General features: G+C 29.2%; 2 protein-coding genes across 4 annotated transcripts; one reads left to right on the forward strand and one right to left on the reverse strand.

The window, feature by feature from the left end:
• Positions 1–848: 848 nt before the first annotated feature.
• On the reverse strand, positions 849–2,723 carry LOC117169243 (mitochondrial fission process protein 1). 3 transcript variants are annotated; one of them, XM_033355515.1, is made up of 5 exons: positions 2,669–2,723; positions 2,535–2,588; positions 2,318–2,398; positions 1,781–1,908; positions 849–1,336 (listed from the first exon to the last, which is right to left on the reverse strand). In XM_033355515.1, the coding sequence occupies exons 3-5, from the start codon at positions 2,373–2,375 to the stop codon at positions 1,019–1,021; spliced, it is 504 nt and encodes a 167-aa protein (XP_033211406.1). In that variant the 5' UTR covers positions 2,376–2,398; positions 2,535–2,588; positions 2,669–2,723; the 3' UTR covers positions 849–1,018. The 3 variants fall into 3 exon arrangements, with proteins under 3 accessions (XP_033211406.1, XP_033211404.1, XP_033211407.1); XM_033355513.1 differs by lacking the exon at positions 2,535–2,588 and having other exon boundaries at positions 2,622–2,703; XM_033355516.1 differs by lacking the exons at positions 2,318–2,398; positions 2,535–2,588 and having other exon boundaries at positions 2,622–2,713.
• Positions 2,724–6,566: 3,843 nt separating this feature from the next.
• Positions 6,567–12,699, forward strand: LOC117169032 (nudC domain-containing protein 3). The gene is made up of 4 exons (XM_033355109.1): positions 6,567–6,761; positions 9,527–10,097; positions 12,223–12,411; positions 12,497–12,699. The coding sequence occupies exons 1-4, from the start codon at positions 6,664–6,666 to the stop codon at positions 12,587–12,589; spliced, it is 951 nt and encodes a 316-aa protein (XP_033211000.1). The 5' UTR covers positions 6,567–6,663; the 3' UTR covers positions 12,590–12,699.
• Positions 12,700–13,134: the final 435 nt, after the last annotated feature.

Here is a 13,134-nt window from a genome sequence, read left to right on the forward strand (position 1 = left end):
ACCAATTGGAAACGTCTCAGCCGGCCCTCCCTGTTTACGTTTCTGTCCTCCCGAAATGAAAATAATGTGACGGATTTTACGTTACATGCATTCACTGAGTACCTTCTTTCAAAATCTAATTTCAGCAAGAATATAAGTGCTCAGAAAATTTGAAGAAATAAGTAGTTATTAAAAAATTGAATAAATGTTAAAAATAAGTACAAAGGTTAGCGCGCGCATATTAGTTCTAGTTAGTGGAAAAATTGAACTTTGTTATCATACGCCTGGTTACCATTTTGCTTCTTGAATTCCTTCGCAACCATGGATATAGGAAACAAGGAACTAGGCATGCCATTGCGGGGGTGATGCAATGAGGGGAGAGGTCCGCCACCTTTTGATGTCCCGCGACAAACATGGCAGCGCCCACATGTTTATATTTTCATGCACAGTCTCTGCGCAAAAATGCTCGTGCGCATAATCAAATGGCACATCGTAAGATGGCGGCTCTCCCCACTCATGGAATTCTGCCCCCTCCCGTGGATTCAACCCTGCTCGCCCAAGTTAGGATGGCATGCTTAGTCCCGTGTTTCCTATGTCCATGTTCGCAACCAAAGAACTTATCCGGTTGTCTCGACATTATCGACCGTAGGTACATTTTTCCAACCCAGAGATACAACTTGAAATAATTGATTTAAAATGGCTATATTTAAAAACTAAAATAACTACTACTTATAAAAATCATTATTCACAATAATATGAAATTTACTTTAAGTTGAGTTTAAGATTATAATGATCATAAAAATTATGAATAAACTAATTTTTTAAGGAAAAAACGCCCATATATAATAAAGTCAACAAAGTTTATTGTTCGCATAATTCTCTTATTGAGCAATCACAACAAAATACGATTGTGACAACAGACAATAATAGGTCCGCTACGCTTTACTTATAGTGCACTTGATTGCGTGTTCTTTATCAGAAAGTTTTGTTTGTATAATATCTACAATAAAATTTGTGCTATTTAATTCTAATAATACGTTCATTTGATACTTTTTGGTTCATCTTCTGCATGCTGGGGATGATACGCAGTCCACTTTCTAAATGTGGCATCCATTGCATTTTCCACTGTCAAATCTATTGGACGAATTATCAGTGGAATTGATGCAAGACCTACAGCAGTTGAAATCCATCGACTTTTCAAACTACTTCTAATATTTATTCTTTGCAAGTAAATAACTCCTGCACATATTCTGTTAATTGTGATTCCTGGAATGACGACTGATGCAAGACCCTGCCATAGTAGGGTGTCAGTTGCCGAGAGCAGTATTTTCTTATTTCTTTCAGGTGACAAATTGTTCTGAAATGGAAAAAAATCAGAGTTAAAATTGTGGCTTTATTTAATTATAGTTTGTCTAAAATAGCATATTATGTACCTAGGCATTCAAGTTTTACCTTGTACGGGGATGCAGAATATAATGTCTGAGCTCAGACGTTAAATTCTGCATCCTCGTATAAAGATCAATTTTACTGTCGTGGTGAATACGACATTTTATTAGTAATAGGCAGAATAGGAGCTCCTTTTCTGGAAAACGACGCTAAAATCCACTTCATTCTTTCATTCTTCATTCTTCTCATTGTTTTCTTTCTCTTGTCAACACTCACTTCATCCTCCTTGCCGTCACTTTACGTGCCGCTCGTCGCAGTACAATAAAGTGCTATTTTACTGCCACTCCGCGTGCAGATAAAGTTCGCTTGTTCCGCATATTTCAGATAAAGAATATTAAGCTACAAAGCGCCAAACCTGATAGACTTTAGATCCTTTGTACAAAGTATCGGCGAGCACATAACCACAAGCAACTATGTAACTGCACCATACGATTGATTTTGGAACGATGTTTCGGAATGCCTCCCCCACTTCATTTGTGTAACCTGTAACATACGTTAATTTGTTACCAACCAAAATTGAAACCTTTAACATGTCTTATAATTCATGTGCCTATATTTAATACAAATATTGAGAAATAATTAATTAACATTCCTTCCAGAGACCCTATCATGAGATTAGATCGATTAGAAATCGATCTCTGTTTTTGAAAAATCCAAAATTTACGTAATTCAATATAAGTTGAGAGAAGAATTAAAAAATGTTACCTCAAATCATACAACAACCCTTATGGTTACTTTTCGCGGTAAAGTCATATATGCATAGTATACATTACAATTTCATCAAATTTTTATTACTTTGTTGAAATATTAAAATACCTTTTTATGTCATTATAGGGTGTCTACATGAAATAAAATGCTAGACATAGCTAGAAACCTGTTTATTATATATTACCCAAATATCGTACGGGTGTATCGCGATAGATATCCAGCTCGCGGTCTTTATTATCCATAATAATTCCTCGTTGTTTTAGAGCTTCATGAAACAATTACATAATGAGTGTGAAAGTGTCTCTAACTAAATGACTAGATTGTCCTACTATTTTTTTAATAAATAAGATTGATACCAAATTGTCTGTAGTGTACGTAAATAAATATATGCATGTGCTTACGTTCATTGTGTATCTCTTTCCCTCTTAATTTCAAATTTTATTTTTTACATTTTTCTAAAAAATAAATTTAAATATTAAAAAACTCACCAAAATTGTTATCAAATATCAAACGGCAAAAAGTAAACATAACCTACAGAGGTCCTGCAGAATAGGTGTAGGTACAATCGAATCAAGAAAGACGCACAGACACGAAAAATTGACTTGTAATTCCTTGCAAGTACCGTCCGTGGCGCTATTGTTAGCTTGTCCAGTATGTCCAATTACAAATCAACGAAAAGCTTTAGGCATTTTTTAAAATAAAGTATTTAATGAACTGAAAATTATATTTAAATTTAGTTGCTAAAAATATCAAGAATTTTACATTACATTGTAAACATTAATCTGTAAAAATTGTACAATTATTTAATTTATGCTGCAATTAAACTAGTACAAAATTATTAAAAAATGACAACATTCACCACTGTAATTTTGTGATTGTGAATTCTCTTTCGTTAAAAAAGCTTAGCTCGAGAGTTTGAGCGCACCCACGGCTCTTTTGGCTTTAACAAACAAATTCTCATCACGTATCCCGTGCTTCGCACTGGATTTTGTCCAACCTGTCAACTTTTCTATATTATACACAACACTTTTATATCAATTATAACACATTTTTTATGTAATTCTGCCAGGGATTACTTATTTAAAAATTGCAAAATAAAAAGCAAATTGTATTTATCACGATTATTTTTGTATTTGTTTCTTATTTTGCTTTAAATTGTATTCTAAGCTGCTCTGAAACCTGTATCATTTCATTAAATGTATATCATTACACTTCATAATATGCATAAAAATTGAATCATACTAATTCTTATTTCCTTGTTTTTATAATTTTTTTATTTTCAATGTTGTTTTTTACGATTAAATAAAAACTACAACGCATCTGCATAGAGTCTAATACAGGAACCTATATAGGGTCCTATATAGAAGCCCATGTCCTCTTTCGTCTTTTCTGTGATTTTTCCAAAAAGTTAATTTTTTAATTTTCAATCTTATGTTTTACGATTAAAAGAAAATCTACTCGTCCTATCGAAAAATAATTAATACTAAAATTATCGATCTTTTTAGGCGAAAAACTTTTGTCTGGTAATTTAAGTTCATACCTTGTGTCGTTTTTTTTTTAAAACAAATTTAATATTTTTCTTTAGAATGTTATTTTTCACGACTAAAGCAAAAACTAACTGTCCTATCGAAATTATAGCTCTTTTTTGGATGAACAAGTTTCGTCTAATTTTTTCTCGTAGCTTATATCGAGAAGTGATTAATTAATTTCTGAGTACTATGAACAACCGTACATAGAATTTTTAAATCATGAAAAAATGTGGTTTCAAACATTTTTAGTACGATCAAATTTGGAATTTTCAACTTTTCGACCAAATTAAAAAAGTTTTTATCATAATCTTGTAGGGCTTTCAAATAGCAAAGTTTTTCTTCTTCAAACTTTTTTTCGTATCATGCGTTGTTTGACTCAAATTGTTCATTTTAGTTTGTTTTTCTGGTTTTTGAAAATGCTATAACTTTAGTAATTTTTGATTTGTTTAAAAAAGTCAATAATATAAATTGTTAAATTTTTTGAATTCTATGAATAACCGTGCAGAGAAATTTCAAATTTTTAGAAAAGTGGTCTCAAAAATACTCAAAATGTGCCCACTTTTTGAATTTTCATCCAAAATGGCTGGCTAACGAACTTGACCTTTAATTTAAGACACTCAACGAGTGTACCAAAGGGCAATCTAATAGATTAATTTTTTCAAAAGTTATCATGTTCACAGACAGACAGACATACATACAGACATACGAACATACAGACATATTCGTAAAAACCTGTTTTTCGAATTCAGGGGATCTCAAAACGTGGACATTTGACAAAAACTGGGGGGGGGGGGTAAAATTTTACACAAATCTTATACCTACTCTGATGAGAATGTAAAAAATAATATATGTATAACATTCATTTTAATAGTAGGTATAAACTATTATCGAACAAAAAGTTTATAAAAATAGTTATTCATGTTCCACCATTAAGCGCATCTAACAATTTGGGTTGTAATGCGAGTGTCCTGATTTTTTTACATCATTTCCATGAATCGAATAAAAGGGCTTTTTATTCGTATTTTTTTTTATCGTAAATTTGAACAAAAATTAAAATATTATTTTTTATTGCGAATAATAATTCTTGGATACAAAAATAATAATAAAATAGAATAAAAACTCTGAAAAACATATTTTTATCGAAAACAAATCCATTTCAAACTGTTTTTTAACTTGGTATAAATTTTTGAAATAAATAACCCATCCGTATCTTGTCGCTAGAACAATTATTGCTTTTTGGCTTCTTTGGATTGAAATAGTCAAATTTTGAAGATTATACTATCAGTTATAAGGTTGAAAATCAAAAAGTAGGAATTATTCGATTTCGATTTGAATTGAAAAAAGGAATGGTGTATGAGATGAAGAAGTATAAACTTTTCTTTTATAATAATGATTTTTTGTACTTAATGACTATCTTATGTTAGAAACCATTTACTATATATTTTGTGAGGCAAAATATTAATTATATCTGCGTCTCGGTCCTTAAAATATGAAAAAATGAGTATGGCTTGTTTATGAAAATGTTGTTGCCCCCCCCCCCCCTCCTCTACGAAACGCTTTTTCTATATTAAGTGTATGTGAATTTAACATTAACGTAACGCCCTAGGTGATTCCCCTCTCCCCTTCAAGGCGTTACGTATTTTTTGAAAAGCCTCTCATAGGATATTTATTTTTATTAAATAAACACAATTGCTTAAATATCCTAATTAACCTTCTGTTTCCAATATTTTCACACAATGGAAGTTAATTGTCTAAATTACTTAAGATTAATTAACTAAGATGATATGCTTAGAAATTATTTTCCAAGTTGCAAAACATTATAATAAAAGTAAAATGTGTCATTAAATTTATTTAAAATTATTTTATAATTAAAGATGTAGGCAAATATTGATTATTTTCTTGTTTGCAACTAACTTCATTCGTTGAAAATTACTTTTCTGTTGCTGCATGACAAGAAGTCCCTAACTAAGATTATTTTTATAAGTATTTGCTTGTGGCATTTATATTTTTTTTCCTAAAAAAGTAGTGAAATCCCACGAGAAACATCTACATTGCACAAACTTGGCCAAGTACAAATAAATTTCGAAATTGTGGAATGAAAGTCTGCCAAGTAAAATATTGTTTTTGAATTTTAATTTGAGAAAAGAGTTTAGAAATTTATTTATAAAAAAATATTTGAATTGAAATAAATGGCGGGATCGAAATCATTTCGATGAAGAAAAATTTGTGGAAGGTTATTGACGAAGGAAGAGTTCTTTTACGATAAATTGTAGTGATATTTACGTTGAAGAAATAGATTCAACCCTACCAAGTTGTTATAATTTTTAAATTTCGTTTATAAATAATTGTTTTAAACTGTCTTCTCTAATTAACATTCTAAACCTTAATGTAAACATTTTAATTTTTAATAAGTGTATTCGATTAATCCTAAATATTATTTTTTCATTTTACTTGACCAACTTTTTTTGCGTCGTAGACGATTTTTTGGAATTAGGGAAATTGTTTCTCCAAAGAGAAGCGTATAATATTGTCAACTTTTGTATTTTTACCCACAAAAGAAATATTAATTATTGAAAGTCGACAATAACAAAATTAGTCGACATTACCCCTGCAATATAGCTTTTTCTCATACCTCTAAGCATCAAAATTCGCATTCATTATTCAGATTATTCTATGAAGAAATACTTAATTATGATTTCCATTTGAGAAAAACTAACAGCTTAAAAGTAATTTATTTCATTTATCAAACGTTAAAGTTTCATTCACACTAAATCTTTGTTTACACTTTGATTTTCGCGGTAAACCCAAGTAAAACGTGGTTTGTATTTTTAATAAATTCTAAGAGATGGCACCACTATTTTCTGATCAGTGGTGCCATCTGTACAAGCCTACAGCGTCACCAAATTGACAATGCTAAATTTAATGTGTGTGTATGATTTTGTAAATCGGGGTTATGTTATGTTTTTTTCGATAAATTTTTTGTTGACGTTTATTGTGTCAAATGGATGGACAACACGATCAGGCTTTTTTACAAATTTTAAGTGAAGAAAAGAACATAACTAACTTTCTGGACGCTTTCTTTGGTTTCTTGTTCAGATGGTAAGTACAAAAGAATCCAAATATTTCTAATTCTGAATAGCCAGTTAGTGCAAAAATCTCAGTTTTTATGGCGAATCACATTTTAAAATATCGAAGTCTTAAAGGAATTTCTTATATGATTAAGAAATAAATTATAAGTCTTATTTTGCAAGTCTTATTGTAAATTTATAGTTTGGCGATTTTTTTTAATTCCGGGTTTTAAATTTAAAAAGTTATCTCCTCTTTTGCAACATTTTTTTTCGGCTCTTTAAATTCTAATATTCACCAAATTTGTTTAAACATCGCTTCAAGAGCAATGTTTTATTTCATGTCGTGTATTGGTATAAAAATTAAATAAAGCTTTTTGTTATTTATTAATCCTCTTATTCTAATTTTATTTTACTCTTTGGACAAAATGTAATAAAAATAAGATAAGAGTTGTGAAATGTGGAATTGTTTTACAATTTTTAATGCATTGCACTCACATGTTAAAAATTCAAGAAAACGCAACAATTAACATTTTCACGTTTAAAGTTTAAATTTATTACTTTAAAATTTTGCGACCCTTACTTTAGCAATAAATATAGATTGGAACAGGGAATTTATTTAAACAAAAGTAATTGTCCTATCAAAAACAAAAAACTTATCTGGATTCGTCTCAGCCATCTCTATGAGATTTTCGAATTATGCTACAATAAAAATGTACAGTAATGCAAAATAACACTAAATAAACCCAAACTAAATAAAGATAATACTATTGTCAACTTTAACAAACCACTCATATCGAAGAATTGATCTCTAGGAGATTTTTTAATCACGCAAAAAATATTATTTAAACAATTATATTGTTCATAATATTTATAATTTGTTTAAACAATAGTATGAAATGTCCGAATTTTGAAATCCGTATTCAAAGGATTTTTCGGATGAAAGTGGAGGGGATAAAAACCATGTTTAAATTTGAGCTTTTACTTTTTGAAAATTTTGTTCACATTCTATAATATTCTAGGAACGATATCTGGTTGTCATACATGACAAATTGTTGTTCACTTATTTTTTAAACAAATTTTTAACATTATAAACAATATAATTGGTTAAGTAATAATTTTTGCATTATTAAAAAATCTTGAGATGTGGATGATATGCATTCAACGATATCTTCAGATTTTTTCTAAGGCTATTAGTTCATTCTAGCTATATGTATTTGTTTAAATAATAATTTGTTTTTGGTTGATTAGGCAATCTCCTGGGGGTATTTTTTGGAGTATCTAGTAATGTGCATAGCAATATTTTTGGTTTATATTGAGTTCCGAATTGCTTATAACAATTTAATTGTTTAAAATTCTTTTTTTTTGTATAATTCGAAAATCTCCTAGAGATATGGCTGAGACGTATCCGGATATATAGCTAAATTCAGTGCTTGAAGTTTTAACTATTCAAGGTTTTCTATTTAAAATAATTATGTTTCAAATTGTTTAGTTTTGTACATTTCATTTCTAATTGCTGATTTTAAATAAACATTTAAATATTGCTAAATATTGAAAAAATGTCCGTTTTTAATTAGGAAAAAAATGTAATTGCTTGGGTTAAAAATATAATATTTTAGATTGGAACAGTATTTGAACACATTATTTCAAACTGAATAAAAACTTCTAAATATAAATATATTAATTTGAAAATATTTGTAAATTAAAAATAGTTTATATTTATAAGATTTCAATCGGACGTTTAAACTTGTTTAAGTCTTTCGAATTGAATCAGTTAGATTTTTAACATTCAAGGATGCAAATTGTTTAGTTTTGAACTGATTCAGAATTATCATGTGGAACGAGTTTCTTGGGTTATCCTGGTCTCATAAATTTATCCCATTTTCCGGTCCGGTGACCACCCTGTTTTAAAATAATCAGTTTTAGGACAAAAAATTCCAAATGCCAAAAGTTTGAAAAAATTAATTTTTATAATAAATTGTTTCCATGTTTTTGTGAACATCAAAGTACTGCTCATTAATTTGAAGAGCAAATATTTCACATTAAACATTATTTTTCAGAAGCGTAAGAACAATAACAAACTGAAACAAATGTTTAATAAGCTAGCAATAACAATTTAATAGTACAATTAACTCTTTTAATATCAGTTTTTCAATATACACTGCCGGCGAGAAATAGTGGACTACCTGGTTGTTATTTCTACCTGGATTGTTCGACAAATTAAAAAAGTAATGTTCTAGCCTGCTGTTTTAATTCTCCTTTAAATGTTAATAATTTTCAAACTTTCGTCTTGACTTGTTTTACATTTTGGTGTAGAATTGATAAGTGTCTCATTTTCGTGATACACATTTTTTTTTTACTTTTCATCTCAAGGTATTTTCTTCAAAACTTATTTTAACCAGTCCTTTTGGTGAAATCGTACGGAACCTGATAAAAGAACATTATTTTGTAGACTTCTCTAGTATATTTTACCACTGTTGTAACTAGTAATGACGTGAAAAATTCAGACACATATAACACACGAGGTACTGGGAAAAACGTTTATTCCAAGCCGAGAATTCGCCGGGAATTGAAAAACAAATTTCGCCTGAGACCCTGTAAACTACTGAATCAATTTCTAATAATCGACTGGTTACATTTTCTATTTGCTTAACTTCAATATCCTTTTAAAAGCAAATGTTAATATTATGTATAATAATTTAAATTATTTTTAATAAAAAAGATTCGTGAAAGCTAAGTACCTTGACACTCATTTACGACATAGTCTTCAGTATGAAACATTAAAAACTCGCCTTCCAGCACAGACTTTTACGTAGAATCCAGTGCAGAACATAAACTCGGGTTTCCGCCTGGAATTGCTGAAAAGTTAGTAATTGATTCCGCCCAAAAGTGGAAGAGCATCTATCTGCAAACATCAGCTCTTACAGAGTCCCATGAATCCACGGTTCCTCTGCCAATTGTCGAGGAATCTCCATCAACTTGTGTTGCTGAAGAAGTGGAAGTAGAAACAAATGGCTTTGAGCCTACCAAAAACCTAATACCACTAGAACAACCCTCTGATAGTTACAATGGGGCTGTTAGAGAAAATTACACCTGGTCTCAGACAATAGCAGATTTGGATGTTCTGGTCAAAATCCCAGAATGTATTAAGACTGTGAAAGGACTAAAAGTAGTCATCACCGGCGATCAGATCAAAGTCGCTGCTAAAAGTAGCATATTGAAAGACTGTAATACCATTGAAATGATCAATTCTATTGAATTAGGAGAATGTACAATTCCAGAATACACGACCCTTTTAGAAGGTCATTTCTGCATGAAAATTCGAAAGGATGAATCGATTTGGAGCTTTGTCCCTGGCCGACATATCAGCGTAAGTAAAATATAATATTCTGCTTTTTTTGGGTGGATACCAGTAAAATTTTGATAGATTGAAAAGTTAGGTCCAAAGAGGTGAAAATACCATCCGAAATCGTACCCAATGTTGGATAAAAATATTAAATTCTATGGGAACATTTCTTTTAAATATTTTAAAAACTCTAAAAAAATCCGCATTCGATATTATAGATTTCTGTGTAGCGAAAATAAATTACAGAAAGTAACAGACATATCATTTGTTGCTGACAAAAATCCCAGGCTTTATATGTGAGAATATAAAAATAATTTATCATTCATATTTGGATAGATTGGAATTTCACTGATAGCTCACCTCAAAACAGAAATAAAGTAACTATCCCTTTTTAAAGTATGGTCAAATTCAAATTTAAGAATATTTTTTACATATATCAACTTATTGATTTGGAAGTGTTATTCTACATTAAAATCTAAGTAACATTTTTAAAATAAAATAATGATATAAATTTAAATTTTTCGGATATTCGTTTTACATTTCAAATATTTGAATAAAAAAAATGTATAGAGTCATTCTTGAAATTAGGAAAATTAGATTCTTTGTCTCATATATATTTCACATTATTGTTCAGTAAGTGTTATTCTACATTCAAAATGGATTAAAAAGTTTTATGGAGATTTTAGTATAGCAGAATTTTTTTATTAAGATCATTAAAGCATTTCTTTTCTTTATTTTTTATTACTTTTAGATAGTTTTTAAACGTTTCGAATATTTTAAGAAGAAAAAGTATCGGCCACTTTTTGAAAAAAATCAAATTCAATTCTATTCTTACAGAAAATATATATTGCAAAAAAAATGGTATGACTTATAGTTATTTTATTTAAAAGTGATTTTGCCAAATTATTATTTAATTTCTTGTTCGCAGTAATACTAACAAAAGTGAACTTTTGGAAAACTAAACAAAAATTGGAAAAAACTGTTTAAATATTTTCTTTATATGAAAGTTTCTCCAAGATTTCATGTTGGTCATTGAACCATAATAAATCATTGTAAATTATCGAAATAATCAAGAAATATTTTCTGGGCAAAACAAACATATCATTACAGTTTTAGTTTGTAATTTATAATTTTTTAAACGGCTAAAAAATAAAATTAACAAACAAATCGAAATCAAAATTATTTCAATTTTATAAACTGAATACTCACAAGTAATTATTATAATTATCTAAATTCTTCAAATTAATAAGGGTTACAGTTTTATTCTTTGATATAATTTTAAAACTTTTAATTAGACGTTTAAAAACGAATTAGAAATTATTTATCGTTTTAAATTGAAATTAATCATAATTTGTTAAGTTTTAATTTCATGAATTTTTAAAGTTAAGAATGTGTAATTTTGCAATATTTTCCATGCTTCATTAATAATTGTTCTTATTTTTGTAATTACGAATAAAAAACGGTTCAACTTTTAAAGTATGCATTTAGATACTCTTAAAGGTTTGCTATTTGCATTATTTTCTCTTCAAACCTTTCAGTTTATTATTTGAAAAATAAACATATCTGCAATTTTGCGAAATGAATTAAAATACATAAGGGCACGTTTTCTCTGACCATTTTGTTTATTTATTTCTTAAATAGTCCAATTTTATTAATTTGTAACTTCGAATGTATCTGGGAACAGGATTTGCGTGCCATGGCGAAAAATGTGCGAATATAATAGCATGTTATATGATAATCGGTGCCAATAAATTCGGTTATTTTTACCCAAGCGTAAATTTGTACCCAAGCGGTTATTTGTACCCAGCGTAAATACGGTGTAGAAGCAGTCGTATAACAGAAATAGTCCAAATGTTTGAAAATTGAAAAAACGGCATATTTTAAAATTTTTGAAATAGTATGTAAACTGGATTGAAAATGGATGCTGTAATTGGGAAATAAGGCTAAACTTCTGGATTTAAATCAGATAAACTTCACTACAATTCCTATCTTGTTTAAAAGTTAATTTTGAATCTAATTAACATGATACATTTCTCCATTTTTAACTTCCTGGATCAAAACAATATTTGATTCCGTTTATTTATTGCATATTGTAATAATCAGTTCAAATTCAAAATTAACTCTTTATTGTTTTAATACCTTTGCACAGATTCATCTAGAAAAAACTATAGAACGTTGGTGGGATGCTTTGCTTGATGGAGAGCCGAAAATTGAGTTGGGTAAAATTGACTGTTCGAGAAATTTGGATGAACTGGGAAATGCTGAACAAATGAAAGTAGAAGAATTGATGTGGAACCACCAGCAGAAATTACTCAACAAACCAACTTCAGAAAAATTGGTACGTCACTGCATTTTATTTATTTTGTTTCATATAGCAAATTATTTTTAAAACTTATGACTTATCTTTTTTTTATTTTTTCTAGAAAATGGAGAAAATTTTGAAGAAAGCATGGAATGTGGAAGGCTCACCGTTCAAAGGCACTGATTTCGATCCTTCAGTACTCAAATTCAGCTAAATCAACACGGCTGGTTGATACTTAGAATATGTACATTAAACAATAGATCTGTTGTCCATAGGTAAATTTTGCAGTTAAAATAAATTTTAAACCAAAATTTTAAGTAAAAACTATTGCTTTAATATAGTTTTTCAGTCTTCAAAAGATTGTTTAAATATAATTATTTCCTTATAAACTGATAACTTTTTTATGGCTTGAGAAGGTTTTAAATCACAGACAATTTCATCATTAATTGTATCTTCCTTAAAACTATTTTCTTGGCAATGAAAGGCAATTGTCAAATCGCAATATCCGTTATATTCAGAACGGAAACCGAGCAGATGCTTAAAAGGAAACAAAATGAACCGGAACCGTTACAATCAGTACTACTAAATTTGTGCATGGCCAAATGCAAGGAACCGAAAACAAACAAAAAATACCGTTAATAACTTTTGATTATAGGAATCTTTTGAAAACTGGAGAAGCAGAAAGTGTTCTTTGTAGAAATGCATCAAATATTAAGTGAATGCACACTTCGAGTTGTTAAACTTTTCACGTTCTCTGTA

Source organism: Belonocnema kinseyi, chromosome 3, assembly GCF_010883055.1.
Source record: "Belonocnema kinseyi isolate 2016_QV_RU_SX_M_011 chromosome 3, B_treatae_v1, whole genome shotgun sequence".
Lineage (NCBI taxonomy): Eukaryota > Metazoa > Arthropoda > Insecta > Hymenoptera > Cynipidae > Belonocnema > Belonocnema kinseyi.

Excerpts from the sequence above, each read along its gene's own strand:
- LOC117169243 (XM_033355513.1), bottom strand. The coding sequence starts at position 2,661 with ATGTTTACTTTTTGCCGTTTGATATTTGATAACAATTTTG. Across the intron at positions 2,399-2,621 it reads GATATTTGATAACAATTTTG|CTCTAAAACAACGAGGAATT; the intron begins GTGAGTTTTTTA and ends TGTTTCATGAAG. Across the intron at positions 1,337-1,780 it reads AAGGATCTAAAGTCTATCAG|AACAATTTGTCACCTGAAAG; the intron begins GTTTGGCGCTTT and ends TTTCCATTTCAG.
- LOC117169032 (XM_033355109.1), top strand. The coding sequence starts at position 6,664 with ATGGATGGACAACACGATCAGGCTTTTTTACAAATTTTAAGTGAAGAA. Across the intron at positions 6,762-9,526 it reads TTTGGTTTCTTGTTCAGATG|CACAGACTTTTACGTAGAAT; the intron begins GTAAGTACAAAA and ends CTCGCCTTCCAG. Across the intron at positions 10,098-12,222 it reads TCCCTGGCCGACATATCAGC|ATTCATCTAGAAAAAACTAT; the intron begins GTAAGTAAAATA and ends ACCTTTGCACAG.